Consider the following 23510-nt stretch of genomic DNA (forward strand, 5'->3'; position numbering starts at 1 on the left):
ATTTTGTTCTTCTAAGAAAAAGATGGGGTTGAGGTGAAAAAAAAAAAAGCCATTTTTAGACTGTACTAGGATTTCAAGGCCAAAGAGCCTTTAAACTATAGTATAAACTCTTTGGGGCCCCAGGTAAAACTGTGCTTTCAGTTGCACAAACACCAAGAAAATATTTAAGTTTCACAGAAAGATGACAGGAAATGATTAAATTTTGAAATCTTCACACTCTTGTTGTGATATAAGGTATAGTTGAAAAAAATTATAAATATGAGTTCAAGAATGTTGTGTATACTCACTACAGAAAACTTCATTATAGAAAAATCACAATATAGAAATAAGGGCTGGGAATGTGGCTTAGTGGTAGAGTGCTTGCCTAGCATGCATGAAGCCCTGGATTTGATTCCTCAGTACCACATAAACAGAAAAGGCTGGAAGTGGCACTGTAGCCCACGTGGTAGAGTGCTAGTGGTAAGCAAAAGAAGCTCAGGGACAGTGCCTAGGCCTGAGTTCAAGCCCCAGGACTGGAAAAATCCAACAGACAATATGCAGATAAAAGGAAAGAAGGAAAATCACCAATATCGTGAACACAAAATAGCTTACCCATTCTTCTAAGTGCTTTGAATGGAATAATTTGTGTAATAGATAGGAAAAGTGAGGGCAGAACCTGAGTCCATGCTTAGCAAGGGCAGGGATAAGATTTGGGTGGAGGTGGCTTGGCCTGTCTCCAAAAGTCTCTCTGTTTGTGCCCTGTGACAAGCACTGCTCACAGATGGGGCTATGTCCTTTCAACTTTACACACCTACAGAACATATACAAGCACATTGCATGCCACATAGGATCCCAATGAGTGCAAGTGTGGTGTTTTCTCTTAACTTTGACTTTCAAGGCTGGTGCTTTACCACATTAACCACACCTCCACTTGTAGTTCTTTTGCTGGTTCATTGGACATAAGAGTCTCTCATTTTTGTCTCACTGAATTGGCTCCTAACCCCGATTCTCAGAACTCCATCTCCTGTAGAGCTAACATTTTTAAGCATGAACCAATGGCACCCAGCTTTATAACTGCTTTTTTCCTAATAATAATAATAATAATGTATAATCTATAATGGCTCTTGGTATAAGTACTCATGGCTATATCCTGTTAAATTACTCACTTTTAAGTGAGGCTTTCTCTAGCTGCAGTTATTTTAAAAAAATGATACCTAAGGACGCTTAAGTGATATTAGTATTGAGGTCATTTGAATACACAATAAATACTTCATATGTTAAATATTTTCACTACGAAATGACTTACTTGATTCAGAGACTGAAGAGGGTGTGGAATTTCTTACAAACGACCTCAAGGTAATTCCAGAGGACCTTGAAAAGTCTAGGTGTAAACAGAATGGAGTTAGTAATCATTGTATGAACCCCCAAACATCAAGACAGAGAGAAAACTCAGAAAAGGTTGAAGAGACAGATGAGAGCATAGCAAATAGACATTTTCCTTACCATCTCACAACTTGGTGGATACTTGTAGTTAATGACCACTTGATCTGTTAATGGGCCAAGACAGAATGAGAAAAGTTAATGGAACAACCTGACTATTGGCTATATATTAGCCTAAACCTATATAATAGGTTTAGCTAACATGATTACTATTGTAAACCATATCCACTTGCTTCTTTCAGTAATGCTTGTGTGTGTGTGTGTGTGTGTGTGTGTGTGTGTGTGTGTGTGTCTGTTTAATTGTAGATAAGAGTCTCAAGAACTTTTCTGCCTGGACTAGCTTCGAACTGTGATCCTCAGATCTCAGTTTCTGAGTAGTTAGGATTACAGGAATGAGCCACCAGCATTAGGATAAGTAATACTTTTTATTTTTAATGCCAAGAAAGATACTAACATGAAGAATCATATAGCAAGTTCTGCAGAATTACAGACTTTTTGACTATTTTAAGAAGATTTTATTGCTTTCACCCTGTGACATGCTTTAACTTCAAGTTAGTATTACAGAAGTGAATACAGAGACATTTGCTCCTCTACATTATGCTTATTGTTTCCTTTTTATTGCATATAAAATATGCTTCTTAAATAACCAGACTTTTATCATTATATTTCTCCGAATGGTTTCAAGGATTTCCAAGGCTCTAGAGTGATTATTAGAAAGATATTATGTAATATGAAAGATTTCAAATGGTGGTATTTTAATATGGGTAGATTCAGTTGGTTGAATTATGTTTTGTTTTGGTTTTTTTTTTTAAAAAAAACAAACAAACAACACACCATTACAGAAGAGACTTGTCTTTGTTCTCATGGGCACATAAAATATTTAACCTTCCTGGATTTTCCTGGGAGGAAACAGTGGCAGATTGTTTATGGAGCCATTGCTCTTGATCTCTAGGTCCTGCCCAGGCAATCGTCAGTACCAAATGTTTCCAATTTGATTGCTTTCTATGGAAGTACTACTTCGATGCTTGCTTTTCTGTTCCCATATCAATCCCTGGCATCAGTCTTACTTAAGTGGGCTTTGAAGCAAATAGTAATTTAAGGCCCTTCCTTTACAGACACCTGAGCGTGTAGGAAGCTATACTTGTCTATCAGGTCTGTCTGGCCTTTGAGGCTTCTTCCCTTCAGACTTCCTCTCCTAGTTTCCTCTATCATCATGAGCTGTTTATCCCTCTGGCACCCCAGGTGACTGGTGTGTCAGAACCCCATGGCTAACCTCAGCCCTCCCTTGCTCTCATCTCTGGTCCCATTCCCCTGCCCCAGACAGTGCCTCAGCTGCTTCTTGAAGTCATTGTAAGTGCTTCCCTTTCCACTGTGAAGTGCAGAAGCTTTCCAATCATGTCTCTAGTGTGGCTCTTTTGCTTTTCTTTTTTTTTAAAAAATTTAACTTATTCTGCCTAATGCATGTATCCTAGAGTATATATATGTAGACTAGAGTTGTTCTTCTCTTCTGAGAAATGTTATTGCTTCTATGAAACAGGAATATTTGTTGCTCTTTTTGGACTACCCATAAATTAGGACATGGAAGCCCTTTGTTTCCATGGACCTTTGTATAGATAGACGTGGCTATAGAACAGCACCGCTATGATCCTGTCTCCTGCATACTGAGAATCACCACCTTCTGTATATATGTACACAGCTCAAGGCAGTGATTTTCAATCAATAATGTGCCCAAACTTAGCTTATCTATATAAAAACTATGTGATCCAATTTATATACCCAAACTTTCTTCTTTTCCCTCCTTCCCTCCCTTCCTTCCTTCTTTTTCCTCCTTTTTTGTTTCTTCCTTCATGAATGGGGTTTAAAGTCAGAACCTCATGCTTGTTAAGCACATATGCAATTTGACTATTGGTTCTTTTTATTGTAAAACAGAAGTACTAATGATATTTATGAGGGTGAATAAACACTGTTTGCCAGGTGACTTGATACAGTTCTGGTGGCCAATTGATAAATTATGCATCATGGCATCCACTATAATTGCCAAAATGCACCGCATGCCTGGCATTGATTAAATCATCTGCGTGAATTAGTTTAGGCTCACAGCCCTTAAGATAAGTTCAGTTATTATTTGCTTGTAGGCACAGCACTCCAAGCATAGTCTTTATTCACCTGTTCTGCATTTCAGTCTTCATTATTTGGTATATACACATACACACATATGCATATATATATGGTATAACTTATAGCACATATATATATATATATATATATTTATCCATTGTGGGGCTTGAACTTTGGGACTGGGCGCTGTCTCTGAGCTCTTCAGCTCAGGCTAGCTCTACCACTTGAGCCACAGTGCCACTTCTGGTTTTCTGGTGGTTAATTGAAGATAAAGTCTCACAGACTTTTGTGCCTGGGTTGGCTTTGAACTGAGATCCTCAGTAGCTAGGATCACAGGCATGGACAACTAGCACCTAGTTTATATTTCTTTCTTTCCTTTTTTTTTTTATTGTAAAGGTGATGTACAGAGGGGTTAGAGTTACATAAGTTAGGTAATGAGTACATTTCTTTTTGAACAGGGTAACCTCCTCCCTCATGTTTTCCTAGTTTTTCCCCTGTCCCCCACCAAGTTGTATAGTTCATTTCTAACAGTGTCTAGTTATCACTGCTGAATTAGTTCACCTTCTCCTCATCAAATCAGATAAACTTACATATAAGACAAAAGGTACAGAAATCAAAAACAGCAACAAAAGGGAAAAGCAGAAAGAAAGAAAGAAAGAAAGAAAGAAAGAAAGAAAGAAAGAAAGAAAGAAAGAGAACCACAAAAAGTAAAATAAAACTTCAGCTGAGCTGGGCGTGGCTCAAACTACTCAGAGCTGATATCTGAGGATCTTGGTTCAAAGCCAGCCTGGGCACTACAAAGCCATGAGACTCTTATCTCCAATTAATCACTAGAAAATGGGAAGTGGGGCTGTGGCTTAAAGGTAGGGCGGTAGCCTTGAGCTGAAGAGCCCAGGGACAGCACCCAGGCCCAGGTGGTAGCCTTGAGCTGAAGAGAACCCAGGCCCAGAGTTCAAGCCACAAAAAAACCAAAACAAAGCAGCAGCAACAACAACAATAAAAACCCCAAAACCTTAGCCAGGCACAGTGGCTCACTTTTGTAATCCTAGCTACTCAAGGGGCCGAGAGCTGAGGATCTAGGTTCAAAGCCAATCCAGGCGCTAAAGACTGTGAGACTCTTATTTCCAATTAACCACTAGAAAACGGAAAGTGGTGCTGAGGCTCTAGGGGTAGGGCAGCAGCCTTGAGCTGAAGAGCTCAGGGACAGTGTCCAGGCCTGCAGTCCAAGCTCCACAACTGATAAAAAACAAACAAACAGGGGCCGGGAGTTTGGCCTAGTGGTAGAGTGCTTGCCTAGCATGCACAAATACCTGGGTTTGATTCCTTGGTACCACATACATAGAAAAAAGCTGGAAGTGGTGCTGAGACTCAAGCCTTGAGAAAGTCCAAGGACAGTGCTCAGGCCCTGAGCCCAAGCCCAAGACTGGCAAAAACAAAAACAAACAAAAAAAACCCCTCTTGTTTCCATTTTTTGGAGTTTACTTTGATAAGCATCATTATATCTATAAATGCATATTTGTATTTTACTTCAGTTTTCAAATGTGATTTTTTTTGACTATTAAGAAAAATACATAATTTTATTTTTCCAGTCCTGGGCATTGAACACAGGGCCTAGGCACTATCCCTGAGCTTTCCTGCTCAAGGCTAGGGCTCTAGCCATGCTCTACTTATGGCTTTTTGATGGTGAATTGGGGATATGAGTCTCATAGACATTCCTGCCTGGATTGGCTTTGAACCACAATCCTCAGATATCCAGAATTACAGATATGAACCAATGACATTTGGCTAAAATGTTTTTTGTTGTTGTTTTGTTTTGTTTTTACCAGTCCTGGGCTTGAGGTCATGGCCTGAACACTGTCCTTGGACTTTCTCAAGGCTAGAACTCTACCACTTGAGCATCAGCACCACTTCTGGCTTTTTTTCTATATATGTGGTACCAAGGAATCAAACCCAGGTCTTCGTGCATACGAGGCAAGCACTCTACCAGTAGGCCAAACTCCCAGCCCTGGCTAAAATGTTTTTTGTTTTTTTTTTAATATTACCTTTAAGGAGTTGTATAAAGAGTTTCAATTTAATAAGTCAGTTTTAAAGTACATTGCATCTTGATCAATGTCGCCCCTCCTGTCATTCTCTCTAATGCTGTTTTAAAGGGGAGTGAGTATCAGGTGAAATGTACCTTAAGAAATCAGAACAATGGCAGTGAGTCAGCCAACCAAGCAACCCATTAATCAAAAAGCATTTAGATAATGTATCAAGGATTGTATGAAGAGAGTCCAATGTTACATTGTGACTAGATCAAAAGACAACAATGGTGACATTAAAAAAAAAACAACCTATCGTCAATAGAAGAATCCATACAATAGATGTTAAAGCAGCTCAGAATAGACATAGCTGCAATGAAATTGTTGCTCTAATATATTGCCCACAAGCTACTGGTCCATCAGTTGGGATGTGTAGAGAGAAAGGACTTCTTTGTTCTCCTGCCTGCCTTCCATGTCACAGCCAGCTCTGGATAAAAGCTGTTACATAGGTGAAGTGATAGTGACAGCTGAGCCTTTCCTACAGGGATTTTTGTGCTTCTGTAGTGTCCCCCCCCAGGAGCCACTTGTCTACCCCACAGATTGATTTAAAGATGCTGCCATAGAAAGTCCTCTCTGAAGCTGGGAACCTGCGACCTTCTGCTGTCTAACTGTCCTGCTTGCCTGGCGAAAGCCAGGTGTGGGAAGAGAACATGAGGATGAAGGCGCAGAAGCAAAACAAAACCTGTGGGTGATGGGAGGGGAAAGGGAAGAAACAATGTGAGACTGAAAATGCTAGTAAATAGCTGGACAACTTGGCCACAGCTTTTGCCTGTGGCCTTTGGGGATTCAATTTCTCACTTCAGTATGTGACTTCAGACAGGCAATTTTGGACATGGTGCTAAGTGCCATAAACATAAATTACAATTCCTCCTCTTCTTCCTCTTTTTCTTCTTCCTTCCCCCCTTCCTCCTCTATCTGCTCATTATATTAAAAATTATTATTACTATGATTATATGATTATTTTGACTTCTTTCTTCTCCTTCTTCCTCCTTTTCCTTCTTCTTTCTCCTTCCTCTCTCTCCCCTTCGCTCCCTCTCTTTCCTTACCTTTCCTTTTTTTTTTGGTTGGTGGAGGGGTCAAACTCAGGGCCTAGGCACTGACCTTGAGCTTTGTAGCTCAAGGCTAGTGCACCACCACTTTAAGCCATAGGGCCAAGAGTCTCATGGCCTTTCCTGTCTGGATTTGAACTAAGATTCTCAGATCTCAGCCTCTTGAGTAACTAGGATTATAGGTGTGTGCCACCAGTACCTGGCTTCTTTCTTCTCTTTTTGAGCTGAGTCTGGCTACCTCTGTCTTTAACTCACATGCTCAAATGATTCTCCTAACACTCCCAAGTAGCTGGGACTACAGGTGTGCCATGATGCCCCCCATCAATACTGTTTTTGGAACCAAGGCCCAATCCTTCATCTGTGAGCTGGGCAGAATTCCTCCTGCATTCTCAGAATGGGGTGCACATCCTCTTGTTTTGCTACCCAGTATGAAACGGTCCTTTTCCAAGGGTTCCTTGTTCTTTAGCATTCTCTCTCTCCCATTCTAACCAAATCTCTCCAAAGAGCTTATGCTCTCCCTCTCTCCACTCCTTTACTTTTCACCTCAACCTACTCTGAATGGTCTTCACCTACAACCCTCTACAGAAATGCTGAGAGATTACCCGTGGCTGGTTCATTACTAATATACCTGGCTGGGTTTTCATCCATGATTGACTTAATCTCATGCCCATCAACAAGGTGAGGATTCTTTCCTGCTAAACACGTTTTCTCAATGCCTAGACACCACATCCTCTTGATTTTCCTCCTTCCTTTCTATGTGCTACTTCTCAACCACTTTGCCTGCTTCTCCTCCACAGATAAATGTTAGAACTTCTGGAAGGTTCTTTTCTGGCTCATTTTTCTCATGCCGTAGTCTTTTCCTATCTTTCCATACAACAGAATTTCATTCAGTATTCTAGTTTCTCTGTCTGTCTGTCTGCTAGCCTAACAGCCTGTCTGTCTGTCTACCTACCTATTTACCTACCAATCTTGGCTATGGCATTTATGTCTCTAGCCCAGACTGTCCCTCTGAGTGTCACAACCACCTTAGCCAATTACCTTGTTCCAATTTCTGCTTAACGGTAGCAAACATACATCAAAACTGACAAGTTTCAAATTGAACTCTTCATCTCCTCTTACAAATCTTTTTCTCCTGCAGTGTTTAACTTCCCAATGGCTCCCCAATGTACACAGCTGCTCAAGCCACATTCTGCAAGTCATTCTCCATAGTCCCTTTCTCCTCATTTTCCTTCCCTTCAATCCATCCTCAATACCTGTCCATTCCCCCTCCCCAACAATTCTCAAATCCATTGATTTGTCTTCATCTCCATCTCCATCACCTAAGTCCCAGTCTCTCATGCTTTCTTCTCGCATTTCAGCTTTGGCACCCATCTCCTAACTTGTCTCCCCAGGTCCATTATTATTTCCTTTTTATCCCATCTACGGGCACCACCCCAGAGAGATCTTAAAGCACACATCTCCTGTCCTGGCTCAGTTTAACTGTCTTGTGAGGCTTCCAGTTATCCATAGATAATGCCCATGACTTCCTAGTGATGTCATTGTGCCCATCTTTTAGGCTTGCTTTTGGGTTTTTTTCCATATATTTTTATTGTAATTAACAGAAGGGTTACATTATATTCATCAGGGATTTTTTTTTTTTACTGTTGTTGTCAGTACTAGGGCTTGAACTCAGGTCTTGGGCACTGTTCCTTAGTTTCATCACTCAAGGCTGGCTTGAGCCACACAGTTCCATTTCTGCCTTTGGAGGTTAATTAGAGATAAGAATCTCAGGATTTTCTTGCCCAGGATGGCTTTAAACCATGATCCTTAGATCTCAACCTCCTGAGTGGCTACGATTACCAGGCCCCTGCCTTGCCTTTCTTTCTTTCTTTCTTTCTTTCTTTTTTTTTCTCTTTTTTCCTTTTTCCTTTTTTTTTTTTCTTGTGGGTCATGGGGCTTGAGCTCTGGGCCTGGGCACTGTCCCTGAGCTTTTCAGATCAAGGCTACCACCTTATCCCTGGAGCCACAGCACCACTTCCCATTTTCTAGTGATTGATTGGACATAAGAGTCTCTCTGTCTCTTGTGCCCCAGCTGGCTTTGAACCTCACCCTTACCTTTCTTACCTCTAGCCACAGAGTTCTCTTTGCTCCCAATCAACTCCAACCATCCCTTCTCTGAGGTACTTTGATCTGGTTCTTCCACTTCCTGTCTTCAGAAGACTACCCTGTCCATACGCCATTGGTTTCTGGCACCTCAGCCTTCTTCCCTGTGCCTGCCACATGTATCATCTTCTAGTTATAGTTTTTCCTTCTTTTAGGACTATAATCTCCAGGTGGACAGGCACCCTAGCTGTCCTACCCATTGCTCTTCATCCAATAGGGTGAAGATGGAGTGTCTGCTGTCCCTCTCACTCCAACCCAGGGCAGCTCTGTGTATCATTTTGACGTAGTCTTCTTTTACTGCCAAAGCCCAACAGTAGCACATCTTCCAATGGTAGTGGTGGTGGTGTGGTGGTGTGTGTGTGTGTTTCATGGGGCTTGGACTCTGGGCCTGGGTGCTGTCCCTGAGCTCTTCAGCTCAAGGCTACCACCATACCTCTTGAGCCACAGCCCCACTTCATTTTCTAGTGATTAATTAGAGATAAGAGTCTCAGGTCCTTTAGTGCCCAGGCTGGCTTTGAGCCATGATCCTCAGATCTCAACCTCCTGGGTAGCTAGGATTACAGGCGTGAGCCACTGCACTGCACCTGGCCCCAAGTGGTTCTTAAAGGTAGAATCCAGCACTTGGGAGAAAGTGGCACTGGAGTTGGCCCAAATTATGGACTTGACTACTCCCCCAGGGTCACCAGGGCTAGACAGTCACTCTCTAGATGTTTGTGAGCAAACTCTACAATCCTGGCCTGAAGCTAAGGTGTTTTAAGCATGACAGGAGGAGTGCCTGCCCTGTTCTTTCAGGAACCTTTCCTGTTTCTAAGGCTCTTGGCTCTCTCCCACCGTCCTCGTTGTTCCCAGTTGTTTCTACTCTATAGTGTGCAGTTAATTACCTAGAAGGCCTCCATTCACTAGTGTGAAATTGTTGGGGATCTATTCAGAGCCCCCATTAGGACCCTAGGAGCCGCTCCAAGAGAATGACTCGGCAAGACATGGTGTCTTGCGAAGGGCCAGGACTTTGTGGAAGACACACTGATGGTGTCTGGCCGTCAGAAAGGTAGTATGAGGTCGCTGACAGAAGACCAAAAGATCTTCCCATAGACCAAGACTACAGAAGCCACTGGTGGAAAGCACCAGCAATACCTAGTGGGTTTGAACATTTTCTACTCTGCCATGCAGGGCTGGGCGGGGCAGGGACTTCTCCTTCGGAGGAAGACTTACTCCATCTGCTCCAAGTCTGTTCTCCAGAAGAACCGACCTTTCTAGCTCTTTCGGGAAGAGGACACACCTCTCCGAGGAAGGAGGAGGGCAGGATTTCCATCATTACTATTGCCCCTATTACCCAAACAAAACAACTATGTAATTATCTTCTGCAGGAAAGGCCCACAAACAGGCTGGGTCCAGGCTGAATGTGGGATGAGCCATCCCTGTAAAGCTTAGGAAAAAAAGGAACCTCCCCTCCATTCACCCGCCTCTGGCCAGGGTTCTGTCCCCGTCAGGACACCGACGCGTCCTTCTGGCCTTCCAGCCAGATCTTGGTGTCTCAGGTGTGAGCCACAAATCCTCGCCTTTTGTTTTGTTTCTCTTGGTTCTGTCTGGAGCCTGGGTGGTCCAGGCAAGGAGCCGTGCGCGTGCAGCGCGCCAGGGCGGGAGCGCGCGCACCGGGGCCGCCCACCCCCGCCGGCGGGGCGGGCCAGGATCGTGCCACGCCCCCCGGAGTCCTCCGGGCCGGGGATCCCGCACGCGGGGCTGCGGACAACTCGGATTCTGGATCCCGGCGGGAGCGAGGACCCAGCCGGGGAGGCGGCGGTGGCGGCTTCCTGGTTCGCAGCTCGCGGGGTGTGGGAGAGCGAGAGCCCGCGGAGGCGGGGGAGGAGGAGAAGCCGGAGGAGGAGGCGGGGAGGAGACGCTCCGGGCTGGGGCTAACCGGACGGGTCGCTCCGGCTCTCCGGAGAGAGACGAGCTTCCCGGCCCTGGAGAAGGGGCGAGCCCCACGCGAGCCCCCGGGGAGCCCCGCGCGGAGGTCCAGAGGGCCGACCGGGTTTCCTCCGCCCTCGGGGGCGCTCGGAGCCCGGCTCCCCTCCTTTCCACCTCGAGAGGAAGAGTGGGAGGGAAGGAGGGGAGGGGAAGGTCCCGCGGAGACGGCAGAATGGCCGGTGCAGGGGGACTCGGGCGCCGCTTTCCCCCGGAGCTGCCCCCACGCCGGCCACGAGGGCTGCCCTGAGCCCGGGCCACCTGCTCTCCAGTGCGAGTCCGCGCGGCGCCCCGGGGGTCCGGGCAGCGGCGCCGCCGGCATGTCGTCGTCCGGCACCATGAAGTTCAATGGCTATTTGAGGGTCCGCGTCGGCGAGGCCGTGGGGCTGCAGCCCACCCGCTGGTCCTTGCGCCACTCACTCTTCAAGAAGGGACACCAGCTGCTGGACCCCTACCTGACCGTGAGCGTGGACCAGGTGCGCGTGGGCCAGACGAGCACCAAGCAGAAGACCAACAAACCCACGTACAACGAGGAGTTCTGCGCCAACGTCACGGACGGCGGCTCCCTGGAGCTGGCGGTCTTCCACGAGACGCCCCTGGGCTACGACCACTTCGTGGCCAACTGCACCCTGCAGTTCCAGGAGCTGTTACGCACGGCCGGCACCTCGGACACCTTCGAGGGCTGGGTGAGTCTCGGCGATCGCTCTCTCCTCTCTGGGTCCCGCCGATCGCGTCTCTCTAACCTTTCATTCTCCTCTACACTTGCACGGGTTCCCGCGTTCCCAGGACTCCGCGGCGGAGGGAATTCCCTCCAGACTCTGTCCGATCCCAGGTCGCCGCAGGCCCGGTGACGCACCGCGGTGGGTGTGAGCGCGCGGGCAGGCGCAGGTGTGTCTCCAGGATGCCAGCCTGCCCGGGGTCCCCTTTCCAGACCCAGGCTTTGCCTAGCCGGGAGGCTGAGTAGGGGCTGGGGGGGGGGGTGTCGCTCCCCTCTTTCCCTCTCGGCACGAGACTGCGTTGGACGTGCCAACTCTGAGCACGCGGGGGTTAACGTTCAGAAAAGGCCAGAAGGGGAGGTGGGAAAGTGACATGATTTGAGAAAAGTGCTGCAAGCGCTTCTTGGGAGAAAGCCCTCACATTCTCGCGAGTATTATTCATAGTGTTTATGGATCCAGGTTGGTTGGGCCTCGCAGACGTGCACACGTGTTAGAGCATGCACACTCCTTACATCCCAGAGGTATAGAAGCTTTCACCGGCAGGGATCGGAGTGTCTGAGTTGGCACGCTGGGGTAGGGTTTTGTTGTGTAGCTGTTTTTGAGGTGTAGCTGTGTTTTGCAACTAGCTTCAGGTGGTCTAGCTGGGGAGACTTGGATCTGCGTTCGGGCCACTATTGGTCTGGGAAGAGGCAGCTGGATGGTTGGTGCCCTCCCTCACCTCCCCACCTGCTGATGCGTTTCGGCTATGGACATGTCAAGGCGAGAAACTTCTCTCCGGCCTCTGCTTTTCCCATAGTTCCCGTGAGACAAAATTTCTGCTGTAAATAAAATCCCTAGCACGCTGTACACAGGGCCAACATGCTTTTGTTTCTGTGTGCGCTCACTTGGGGGTGCAGGGGTTACCATCTGAAGATGAAATGATAATTATAATGAACTAGTCTGGTTTGGCAAAATGGAGCACATGCTTTGAAGGCTCTGAAGAATTTCCTAATGGTTTAAGTTTTGGAAGCCAGTTTAGAAGTTAACGTGTGAATCCCAGTATTAGAAATCTGTGAGATTAACTTGAAGTGCTGGAGTCGAATGGATAATGCCAAAGAGTCATTTAGGTATTTCATACGTTGGGGAAATGGATCGTTTTCCCATGTATTACGTAAAATCACAGGCAGTTTGTGGAGCTAAGCCTTTCTTTTAAATTGAGGGGAAAGACTGCCAAGATGGTGTAACCTTAATCATTCAATTATGTGGAGTCAATTTCTTGTCCCAGTTTATTTGTGGAATTTAGAACTAGAAAGGAATGACTAAAATAACATTTCCAGAATTATGATTTATCCTAGATAAACTATAATCCTATATGAACAAGAAGTGCATGTAGGAATGCAAATAGGATTATTGACTTAGTGTCTAATTTAAGAATTAGATGGGTCAAAGTTCTGGAGAGCCTACATTCTAAGTAAGGTGATATTGATTAACCATCATGACGGGCATGTTTGGCTGGAGGTCCTAGATTGGCCCTTTCACACCTGGTGTGAACAATTGAATTATCTAGGAACACTTAAAAGATCCCCACTTTTAAGGACTGCAGGTAGGACTCTGGCTGTGGGCAGGGTACTTGGCATCGGTACTTGCGGGTTCCTCAGGTGAATTCAAACATTTGGTTTAGAGCGTCAATGAAAGCCAAGCCGTGAGGAAGAAGCTTACGTGTAGATTGATGGCAGGTCACCTGACCAGGTGGGGTGAACAGAACTGTTTATCTGCCGTATTGATATTTACTGAGTCAATAAAGATTTATATGGGACTCAACATTTGTAAATCCATGATTGTTCAAATTATACTTGGGTGTTTAATATAACCCACTGGTGGTGTTTTGGAAAACAAGATTGTTGTGTAGGATAGGGTAAGTCATGTATATATGCATTTGTATATCATGAGTATTTTGAAACTGAAGAAGAGATGGTAGAATGATCAAGTGTTGTTTTTCTTTTTGATAAGAAAATCTCTCTGTATGTGTGTGTTTATGTATGTATGTGTGTATGCATGCATGCATGCATGTGTCTTATCTACGCATGCCAGTAATGGGCTCGATCTCCAGGCTTGGGTGCTCTTAGCTGTTTTGCGTAAGGCTGGCATTCTACCCCTTGATCCACAGCTTCACTTCTGGCTTTTTTGAAATTAATTGGAGATAAAAGTCTCCTGACTAGGCTGGCTTCAAATCATGATCCTCAGATCTGAGCCCCCTGAGTAGCTAGAATTACAGGCAGGCATTAGCCATACATACCAAGTAAGAAAAGAAAAATCTTAAAATAATGCTTGGAAATATATGGAATGCTTATTTTTAAAATTATTCTTTACAGATAAAAAGGTACATTTGAAATTGAGGATTATAGAAATACTTATCTTTGCCATATTATATTAGGTGTGTAGTTTATCCAGATAGTTAGTGGAGAAATTGGACTTATTCCATGATAAATTTGTGTCTTTCTAGTGGAACTACAATTGCTGTCTTTACCAAATGTAGCAACTTAACTTTTGCTAGGTCACAAGAAGATCTCTTACTCTTATTTTTTTGTTGGTCATGGGGCTTGAACTCTCCACCTGGGCGTTGTCCCTGAGCTCTTCAGCTCAAGGCTAAGACCCTACTCTTGGAGCCACAGCCCCACTTCCCATTTTCTGGTGATTAATTGAAGATAAGAGTCTCATGTTCTTTAGTTCCTGGGCTGGCTTTGAACCTCAATCCTCAGAACAAGAAGATCTCTCTTTAGGTTTATTATAAAACAGAATAATGCTGGCAGCAGTGGCTCACACCTGTAACCCTAAATATTCAGGAGGCTGAGATCTGAGGATCTAGGTTCCATGCCAGACCAGACACTAAAGTCCGTGAGACTCTGATCTTCAGTTAACTACCAGAAAACCAGAAGTGGTATGGTGGCTCAAGAGGAAGGGATGCAGCCTTGAGCTAAAGACAATGCCCAGGCCCAGAGTTCAAGTCCCACAATGGACAAAAACAAACAAAAAGAACATAGTGCTGAGAGTTTGGCCTAGTGGTAGAGTGCTTGCCTAGCATGCATGAAGACCCAGGTGCGATTCCTCGGTAACACATACGTAGAAAAAGCTGGAAATGGTGTTGTGTCTCAAGTGGTAGAGCTCTAGCCTTGAGAAAGCCTAAGGACAGAGCTCAGGCCCTAAGTTCAAGCCCTAGGACTGCAATTTTTTTTTTTTTTTTTTTTTTTTTTTTTGCCAGTCCTGGGCTTGAGCTCAGGGCCTGAGCACTGTCCTTGGGTTTTCTCAAGGCTAGAGCTCTACCACTTGAGCCTTAGCGCCACTTCCAGCTTTTTTTTTTTTTTTCTATGTATGTGGTACTGAGGAATCGAACCCGGGTCTTCATGCATGCTAGGCAAGCACTTTAACCACTAGGCCAAACTCCCGGCCCGGACTGCAATTTTTTTAATCATTAGAATATACCAATAACTTGTTATGCTTCCTTGCTTAAGGTTTTTTTTTTCTGAGTTTTATCTAGGTTATCAACATTAGGTTATAGTATAGGTTTATTGGTATACTTAGCTAAGACTCATGGGAGAAGGGGTTAGGTAAATTTATGCAATATAGCCCTACTAATAAGTGTTCTAAGGAAACTCAGTTGTGAAAAGCACAGAAGCCACCACTTAAAAGACCGACTTATGAGTCTTTATTGGAGAACTGGAGGACTGCTAGTGGGCCTGTATCTCAAAGACCAGCAGCCCCAAATGCAGCTAGCACAAAACTTATATAGGCCCAAACCACCCAAAACCAACAGAAACGTTATACATGAGCAAAGCAAACCAGACGAGGACACTTAAACCTAATCGAGAAACCAACTGTCTAGGGAAACATCAAGAAGCAAACTTTCTTATCTAGGGAAACAATCAGGAGAAATTATCTAGGAGAGGCATAGACCAGTCGCCTTACTTCCCAGGCACAATGCTTATGGAATAGACATTAACATTTTTCTTTATTGACTATGTAAATATTACTTTGTGCAGTATACATAAACACAAGAAGGTGGTTAAATACAGCTGAAGACTTTTCTTAAATATAAACATCATATTAAATACTTAAATTAGAAAGGAAAACTGCAAACAAAAGTCCTGAATTTCTATCTTAAACTTGAAGAGTAAATTGAACCAAAGAAAGCAGAGAGAAAGAGATTATATAAACAAATTAGGGGCTGGGAGTTTGGCCTAGTAGTAGAGTGCTTGCCTAGCATGCACAAAGACCTGGGTTCGATTCCTCAATACCCCACATACATAGCAAAAAGCTGGAAGTGGTGCTGAGGCTCAAGTGGTAGAGTGCTAGCCTTGAGAAAGTCCAAGGACAGTGCACAAGCCCTGAGCTCAAGCCCAGGATTGGCCAAAAAAAAAAATATAGAAATCAGTGGGGCTAGGAGTTTGGCCTAGTAGTAGAGTGCTTGCCTAGCACCCACGAAGGCCCAGGTTTGATTCCTCAGTACCATATACATCAAAAAAGAAAACAACAACAACAAAAAAAAAAAAAACAAAAGAAAGAAATAAGTGAAAAGGAAAATCAACATATCCAAAAGCTGGATTTTTGAAAAGTTGTACAATGAAAATCTATAAAATCCAACGCAAAATGACCAACGGGAGGAGAGGAGGGTCAAGTCAGATCACAAATGTTAGGAATGAGAAGGGATACCCTAATATAGATACTGCTGCTACTCTTCAAAAAGAATAACAAGGGTGTATTATAAACAGTTTTTATATCAGTAAACTGCACAATTTAGATCAAAGGAACAAATTCCTTGAAAGATACTACCAAAATTCCCTAAATAACTTGAGTAGCTTTGTATCTATTAATGTAATTGAATTTGAAGTTACAAACTTTGCCAGGCACCTGTGGCTCTCACCTGTAATCCTAGCTATTCACGAGGATGAGATCTGAGTAGTGCAGTTTGAAGCCAGCCTGGACAGGAAAGCCTGTGAGACACTTACCTTAAGTTAACCACCCCAAATCCTCAAGTGGAGGTGTGGCTTACGGGAGTAAGTGCCAGCCTTGAGCCAAAAAGGCTGAGCAAGAGTGGGAAACCCTGAGTTCAAGCCACTGTCCTTGTGTGTCTTTGTGCACGGGTGCACACATGTGCGCGTGCATGCACACACACACACACACACACACTTCAATAGTAATGAGAAAAATACCCCAGTTAAATATGGGTCAAATATTAGAATAGGACTTCATGTCAAAAAGCACATTATAATGTGCTCCAGATCATTAGTTAAGGGAATTTAAATGGAAATTAAAAAGCAGTATCAGCATGCATCCACTGTGGAATCTAAAATGAAGAAAACTAGCCATGAGACTTGATGAGGAAGAGGAGCCATATGCAGCTTAGGAACAGCAGAATATCAACCGCTAAGGTCATGCTGGAAATTAGTTGCACAGTTGCTTAACCATTCAACTGTATTCTTATCCTATGACTTGTCTACCTGGAAGTACTTATCAAGAGAGATGGAACTGTTCACATTAAGACTCATCCATGAATGATCATGGAAGCTTTACTTGTGATCTAGCTCTTGAGTTAAACTCAAATGTCCACAAACTGGAGGAATGCTTAAATGAACCATCAGTTATCCATAGCATGGAACACTCGCTCACAATAACATAACATAAACATGAATGAATTGCGAAGTAACTATAATGAGTGAAAAAGGCCAGACAGTACTCCCTACTCCAAGAAAAGAAATACCTACTCTGTGATTTTGCTCATGTAAAATTCTAGGAAGTAAGGACCAGCCTGTGGTGACAGGAAGCACTTCAGTGGTTGTCTGGGGATAAGGAGAAATTACAAAGGAGGCATCAGGAGATAAGGGGATGGGAGAGTAATATTCTTCTTTTGATTATGATGATGGTTTCAGACAAATAGTCCAACCTGTCTAGTAGTTCACTTTGTGTATATGCATGTTATCATGTGACAATTATATGTTAAGACAGCTGTAGAGAAAAATGATAAGGATTTATCTTATTTTACTAAAAATGCTAAATAATAGTAAATATAGGATACTAGTAAAAAAGATGACTCTCTTCTCCTCCTCCTCCTCTCCCCTCCCCCTCCCTCTTCCCCTCCTCCTCCTCCTCCTCCTCTTTCTCTTTCTCCTCCTCCTCCTCCTCCTCATCCTGCCACCAATCCTAGGGCTTGAATTCAGTTTGGGAGCTGTTTCTGAGTTTTTCTACTCAAGGCTAGTTTTTTACCAACTTGAATCACACCTCCACTTTCTGCTTTTTGGGTGATTAATTGGTGACAAGATTCTCATGGACTTTCCCTCCTGGGCTGGCTTTGAACCATGATCTTCAGACCTCAACCTCCTGAGAAACTAGGATTTTCAATGTGAGCCAGTGGGACCTGGCTGCATTGCCTCTCTAATGCAGAAAATATTTATCAGACAAAAACAAAACCCCAAATGAAACACTTATTAAATTAGCTTCTGAGTTTGAACACCATTCAATTTTTTAAATGATCTCTTTCTTTCTGCTTCTTGTAGAACTTGTTTATTTTGCATAATTTCTTGGACTTTGAAGACTGAAGTCTCCCTAAGTTCAAACTTTACTTCTTTCGTATATTTGCTTCAGATTCACTGACTTTCCAAATAGGACTATTGCCTCATACTTAATGCTGAGCCTTGGGGACATGGTGGTGGGGCCGAGGGGACAGGAGGGGCGAGAGGCTGCGTCATGGAAAGACCTTGGCGCCCCCTCAGGAAGGAAGGACCTGCTTGGCGGGATCCCAGGCTATTTTCCTGTTCAACCCTCCAAGACATTCTGTTCTCTGCAGCCCTGGAGAGCTGCTTTCCTTCAGTTTCTCAGCAAGATACCTGCTTTGTAGTCCTGTCAGGTAAAGCAGGCAGGTCCCACCTCGGCCTTGGTTGATTATCTTTCCTCTTGATTCTTGGATTCAGGAACCCGAGTTTCCAGCATCAAAATTCCTTCAGATTCTCTTATCTACTGGTTCATTCTTTTTTGGTACTTTGTGAGGCAGTTATTCATTCTCAGAATTGATTCCCCCCACCCTGTTTTTTTTTCTAAGCCACTTGGTAAGGAGTGTCTGACAGTGACTGATTAACTTTCAGGATTTTAGAGGGAAAACATATTTTAGGATCTCTCCAGAGGTTTAGTCCAGCGTACGTGAACTGTATTGTTATGTATGTAGTATCTTCGGTTTTGTTCTGAGAGGAAATTTTCAGCAATGGCCCTGGCTGCTTCTCATAGTGCAGGCTGTGGCTCGGATGTTTTCCTCATCAAGAACATTTTCCTAGCTGTGTGCTGGTGCTTCACATCTGTAGCTATAGCTACTCGGGAAGCTGAGACCTGAGGATTGTGCACAGCCAACCCAGCGAAGGAGAGTCCATGAGATTCATATCTCCAGTTAGCCACCAAAAAAGCCAGAAGTGGAGCTGTGGCTCAAGTGGTAGAGTGGCAGCCTTGAGCAGAAAAAGCTAAAAGATCATCCAGGCCCTGAGTTCAAACCCCTGTACCAACAAACACACATTGACTATGTTAGCTTGTCATTTTTCATTGTAGTCACCGAGATCTAAAATTATTTTGTGAATCGGTTTCCTTAGTGTGCTTTCTGCATTTGAAGTATACACACCAGAACCCCTCCCTCGCCCCCCAGTCACTGCTGTGACTGTCAGTACTGTGAGTGATGTCTGGTACATGGCACTGAATATTTTTAATAGAATGATATTGTATGTGACCCAGGGGGCAAGCAAGGGTATATGTACCTTTGGGAATGTCTTTGCTTAAATACTTTATTGAGGCCCTGCTTTCAAAACCTCCCCACTTCCCCCAAAATGAAATGATTGGAAATGACCATATTCACAGAATTTCTCTTATTTTTTTATTATTTACTTTAATTTTCAAACAGAAGAGAACTTTATTGCAAAGAGAAAGAGGAAGCACCCATGGAAACAGACAAGGGCCAGAGCTGGTGACCCAGAATTTCCCTTCTAAATCAATCCATGACATACCAATATGTGCTTGAAAGACTGAGATTTTTCTGCCCTTTGATTATAATAATGGATTGAAAGCTAGGAAAAGTCCCAGCTTTTAAAAAGAATTACTATTGGGCTGGGAGTTTGGCCTAGTGGTAGAGTACCTGCCTAGAATGCACAAAGACCTGGGTTCAATTCCTTGGTACCATATACATAGAAAAAAAAAGCTGGAAGTGGTGCTGAGGCTCAAGTGGTAGAGCTCTAGCCTTGAGAAAGCCCAAGACAGTGCTTAGGCCCTGAGCTCAAGCCCAGGACCGGCAAAAAAAAAAAAAAAAAAAAAGAATTACTATTATTTTAAGCCTATAATACATGTTAAATTCTTTTTTGAGCCTAATACTGAGTTTGAGGCAGAAGCAGTCAATGTGCACTTAAAGGTTGCATTCCAGCCTTCCAGAGCAGTGAGGTTGGTGGGGCATGGATCTCATTATCTTATGTAACTCTTTTGGGTATCTAGAGAGGGCTGGAATGTGATTAGTGGTGTGGTAAGAGCTCAGTGCATTTTTATGAGGTGGGTAGTTTACATAGAGTGTGGTAGGTACCTTGACTTTCCCAGCTTCATTTTGTTTTATAAAACAATTGAATCGGCCAGTTCCCTAGTGCCTCGTGGTCTGTAATCCTAGCTATTCAGGAAGCTGAGACATGAGGATCCCAGTTCAAAGCCAGCCTAGACGGGCAAATCTAAGAGACTTCTCCTATTAATCAGCAAAAAAGCTGGAAGGAGATGTGTCATTACTGTATCATCAAAACTGAGTGTCACTCTTCTACCTATAATCCCTTTGTTTTCTTGCAACTCTGCATGAAGCCCAAGGTCTTTCAGTTGGCATAGAAAGCTTTCCATACTCTTGCCTCAGTTTCCCCCCTCTCCCTGGTCTGAACTCCATGTTGGGGTTATAATGAATATTTTTCAGTTCCTTAGATGCGGTGCTTCTCTTTGCTAATTCTCGTCTGTGCTTCATTATAGAGTAATTGTTGGTAAGTCAATTCTTTGGGGCTTTTATTTTTTAAATAAAGCCTCACATTTGCGCCCAGGTAACTTGGATTGAGATCTGGCATCTGTCATGACAGATCCGAACCATCCTGCTCAGCTTATATTCCTGGAGATGGGAACTTGTGGCCATTTCGCTTGGGCTGCTCTTGAACCACGACATGTCCTGATCTCAGCCTCCTAAGGAGTTAGAATTACCTTGCCTAGGTCTATTCCTCCTTTTTATCTGAAATTCTAGTCAGCACTCTTCCACCCTTGATCTTGTACTGTGGACCTGGATAAGTGGATCAAACAGACTCGCCCATTTCTTCCTAGACGCTGTATTTCCAAGAGGGACATTGTTTAGGGATAAGAATGAACAAAAGTATCCTGGAAATTACAAAAGTGGTCAGATGCTAGTAAACAACTGATTTGGGAAAGCAGGACCATTTTCCTTCCTGGAGGGAAGGAAGACAGATTCTTTTTTCTGGTACCGGGGCTTGAACTCAGGACCTGGTGCCCTCCTTTAGCTTTTTGCTCAAGGATGGAGTTTTACCACTTGAGCTATGCATCCACTTCTGGCCTTTTTCTGGTTAATTGAAATGAAAAATCTCAGATTTGTCTGCCTGGGCTGGCTTTGAATTGCAGTGCTCAGATCTCAGCTACTTGAGTAGTTAGGATTGCAGGTATGAGCTACCAGCAAGATAGCTGATTTTTTAAGGCTCGCTCATAGATAACCACAGCTGGCTTCACTTGAGGGATGGAAGAATGTTTTCTGAAAAGAAGGATTGGAACTTCTGACCTGATGATATTCTCCAGAGAAACACAGCATGCAGGTGCTTCTGGAAAGGTAGATGCCTGACCCACAGAGGCATTTCCATTTTTGGAAAGATTGGGAAAGAAGGAAGTTTTTTTGATGCCTATGAACAGATAATTGACCGGTACTTTGAAGAAAGTAATGAACGCCATATTTGGACCATCAGGTATCTCAGTTTTGTATGGATCATAACAGAAGAGATGTTGAGCAGGAAGATTATCTAGTTCAGAACTCCACAACCAAAAATCTAGCAATGCTCTGGCCCCCAGACAATCTTTGGGTACGTTCATTTGTCACAGTGGGTTTAACATTGCAACAGAAGTTATTTGCAATAGAAGTTACTTAAGTGATATGGCCTTCTAGTTTGCCCCAGACCCCACCATTCCCTGTTAGGAAAGCAACCCTTTGACTCATCATTTTCTTGGTCCTGAATGTCTTTTTGACTTTGTAACACCATAGCTCCAGCCTTTGACTTCAGAATGTAGGAACCAGAGCTTCAGCCCAAGCATTGCTGTGGCTCTGGCTCACAGGAAATGTGTGTGACACACTGCCTCTGGTATTTAATATCAAATATTATGACTGTAAAAATGTAGATATGCTTTATTTAGTTGTGTTGGTCTTGGGGCTTGAACTCAATGCCTGGGTGCTGTCTCTGAGTATTTCCACTCAATGCTAGAGTTCTACTACTTGACCTACAGTTCTGCTTTTGGGTGGTTAATTGAAGATGAGTCTGATAGATATCCTGCCTGGGCTGGCTTGGAATCACAATCTTCAGATCTCAGCCTCCTGTAAAGTCAGGATTACAGGCATGAGCCCTGGGTACCCAGCCAGATCCACTTTAAGTTTATCTAGAAATGTATTCATTTATACATATAGTAGTTTCAATGTACATTTATTTAGATAGCTATTGACATATATATTATTCTTGTAATTTCTGAGAAAGATGGATTTTGAGTAGCTAAATGGGGAGTTAACTTTTACTGCAAATTAATGGTATTAACTATTGGTATAATATTAATAGAATCTACTAATATCATAAATTAGTATGATAATAACAGAATTAACTACTCCAGTAAAAGGCTCTCTCTGCATTCATTCATTCATTCATTCATTCAGTGTGCCTGAGTGCTGTCTCTTGTTTTGTTTTGTTTTTTTTTACTCAAGGCTAGCACTCTACCACTTGAGCTACTTCTTTCTTTTGTAGAGGCTAATTGGAGATATCACAGACTGTCAGGAGGCTGAGATTTGAGGGTCACGGTTCAAAGCCAACTTGGGCATGAAAGTCCGTGAGACTCTTTTCTCTCCAATTAGCTACCAGAAAACAGGAAGTGACGCTGTGGCTCCATGTGGCAGAGTGCTAGCCTTGAGTTGAAGAGCTCAGGGACAGTGCTCAGAGTTCAAGCCCCACCACCAACCAAAAAAAAAAAAAATCACAGACTTTCCTGCCCTGGGCTGTCTTTGAACTGAGGCCCTCAGATCTCAGCCTCCTGATAACTAGGATTATAGGCACGAGCCACTGGTTCTCAGATTCTTACGGCATTTTATCTTACTGCAGGAGTGGGTAGGTCTGGGGATCAAGCCCAGGACCCTGAACATGTTTGGCAAGTACCTCTTTTGTGTTTCTTGTATATAAATTGTAGCACTGTGTGACGGCTACGCTCAATTCACATGAGTAGTTTCATCTGGGATCTAGGCAAGCCTCTTGGTTGGAGAGTCTCAGTTCCTGGGTTTTATATTAGGAGGGGGGTTCTCTGAAGACCCTTCCATTGCTGAAGCCTCAGTCTCCATGTTCTAAGCATTACATCATCCCTGCCCTTTGGAATAACTGGTTTGTCTGTAAGCAGTCAAAATGAATTATGCCTTATCAAAGATAGTAACTCCTGAGAATTAAATTGGTTCAAATTTAAATTGCTGGGGTTTGGAAAAGATTTAGCTCATTTTGAAGTGACTTGTCCAGTGTTGACAGTGATGTTGGCATTGGTTCCTTGGCTTAGAAACAGCCATAAACAAAATGGTGACTTCTCATTGCAAGCAGTGCCATTTTATTTCTTAATTTACACTAATGCACTCGTTGTTGTGTGAGAACATGGTGAGTAGTTATGTCCCTATTCCCTGGTATTAGAGAAAGGCTGAGAGTTCCAGAGCTTTTGCTAGAAGCTGTTCTCTTACTAGGTGGTAATTAAAGCTTTGTAGTTCCCAAGTGTTT

General features: G+C 43.6%; 1 protein-coding gene across 1 annotated transcript in view; it reads left to right on the forward strand.

The window, feature by feature from the left end:
- The first annotated feature begins 10949 nt into the window (after nt 1-10949).
- The window catches only part of Prkch (protein kinase C eta), a 217425-nt gene continuing 204864 nt past the window's right edge, over nt 10950-23510 (forward strand). Inside the window, exon 1 of the mRNA XM_090344237.1 lies at nt 10950-11457. Within this exon, the coding sequence (XP_090200363.1) occupies nt 11092-11457 (366 nt within the window). The 5' untranslated portion in view covers nt 10950-11091. The remainder of the gene's footprint in view (nt 11458-23510) is intronic.

Source organism: Megascapheus bottae, chromosome 14 (genome assembly GCF_031878675.1).
Source record: "Megascapheus bottae isolate mThoBot1 chromosome 14, mThoBot2.hap1, whole genome shotgun sequence".
Taxonomy (NCBI): Eukaryota; Metazoa; Chordata; class Mammalia; order Rodentia; family Geomyidae; genus Megascapheus; species Megascapheus bottae.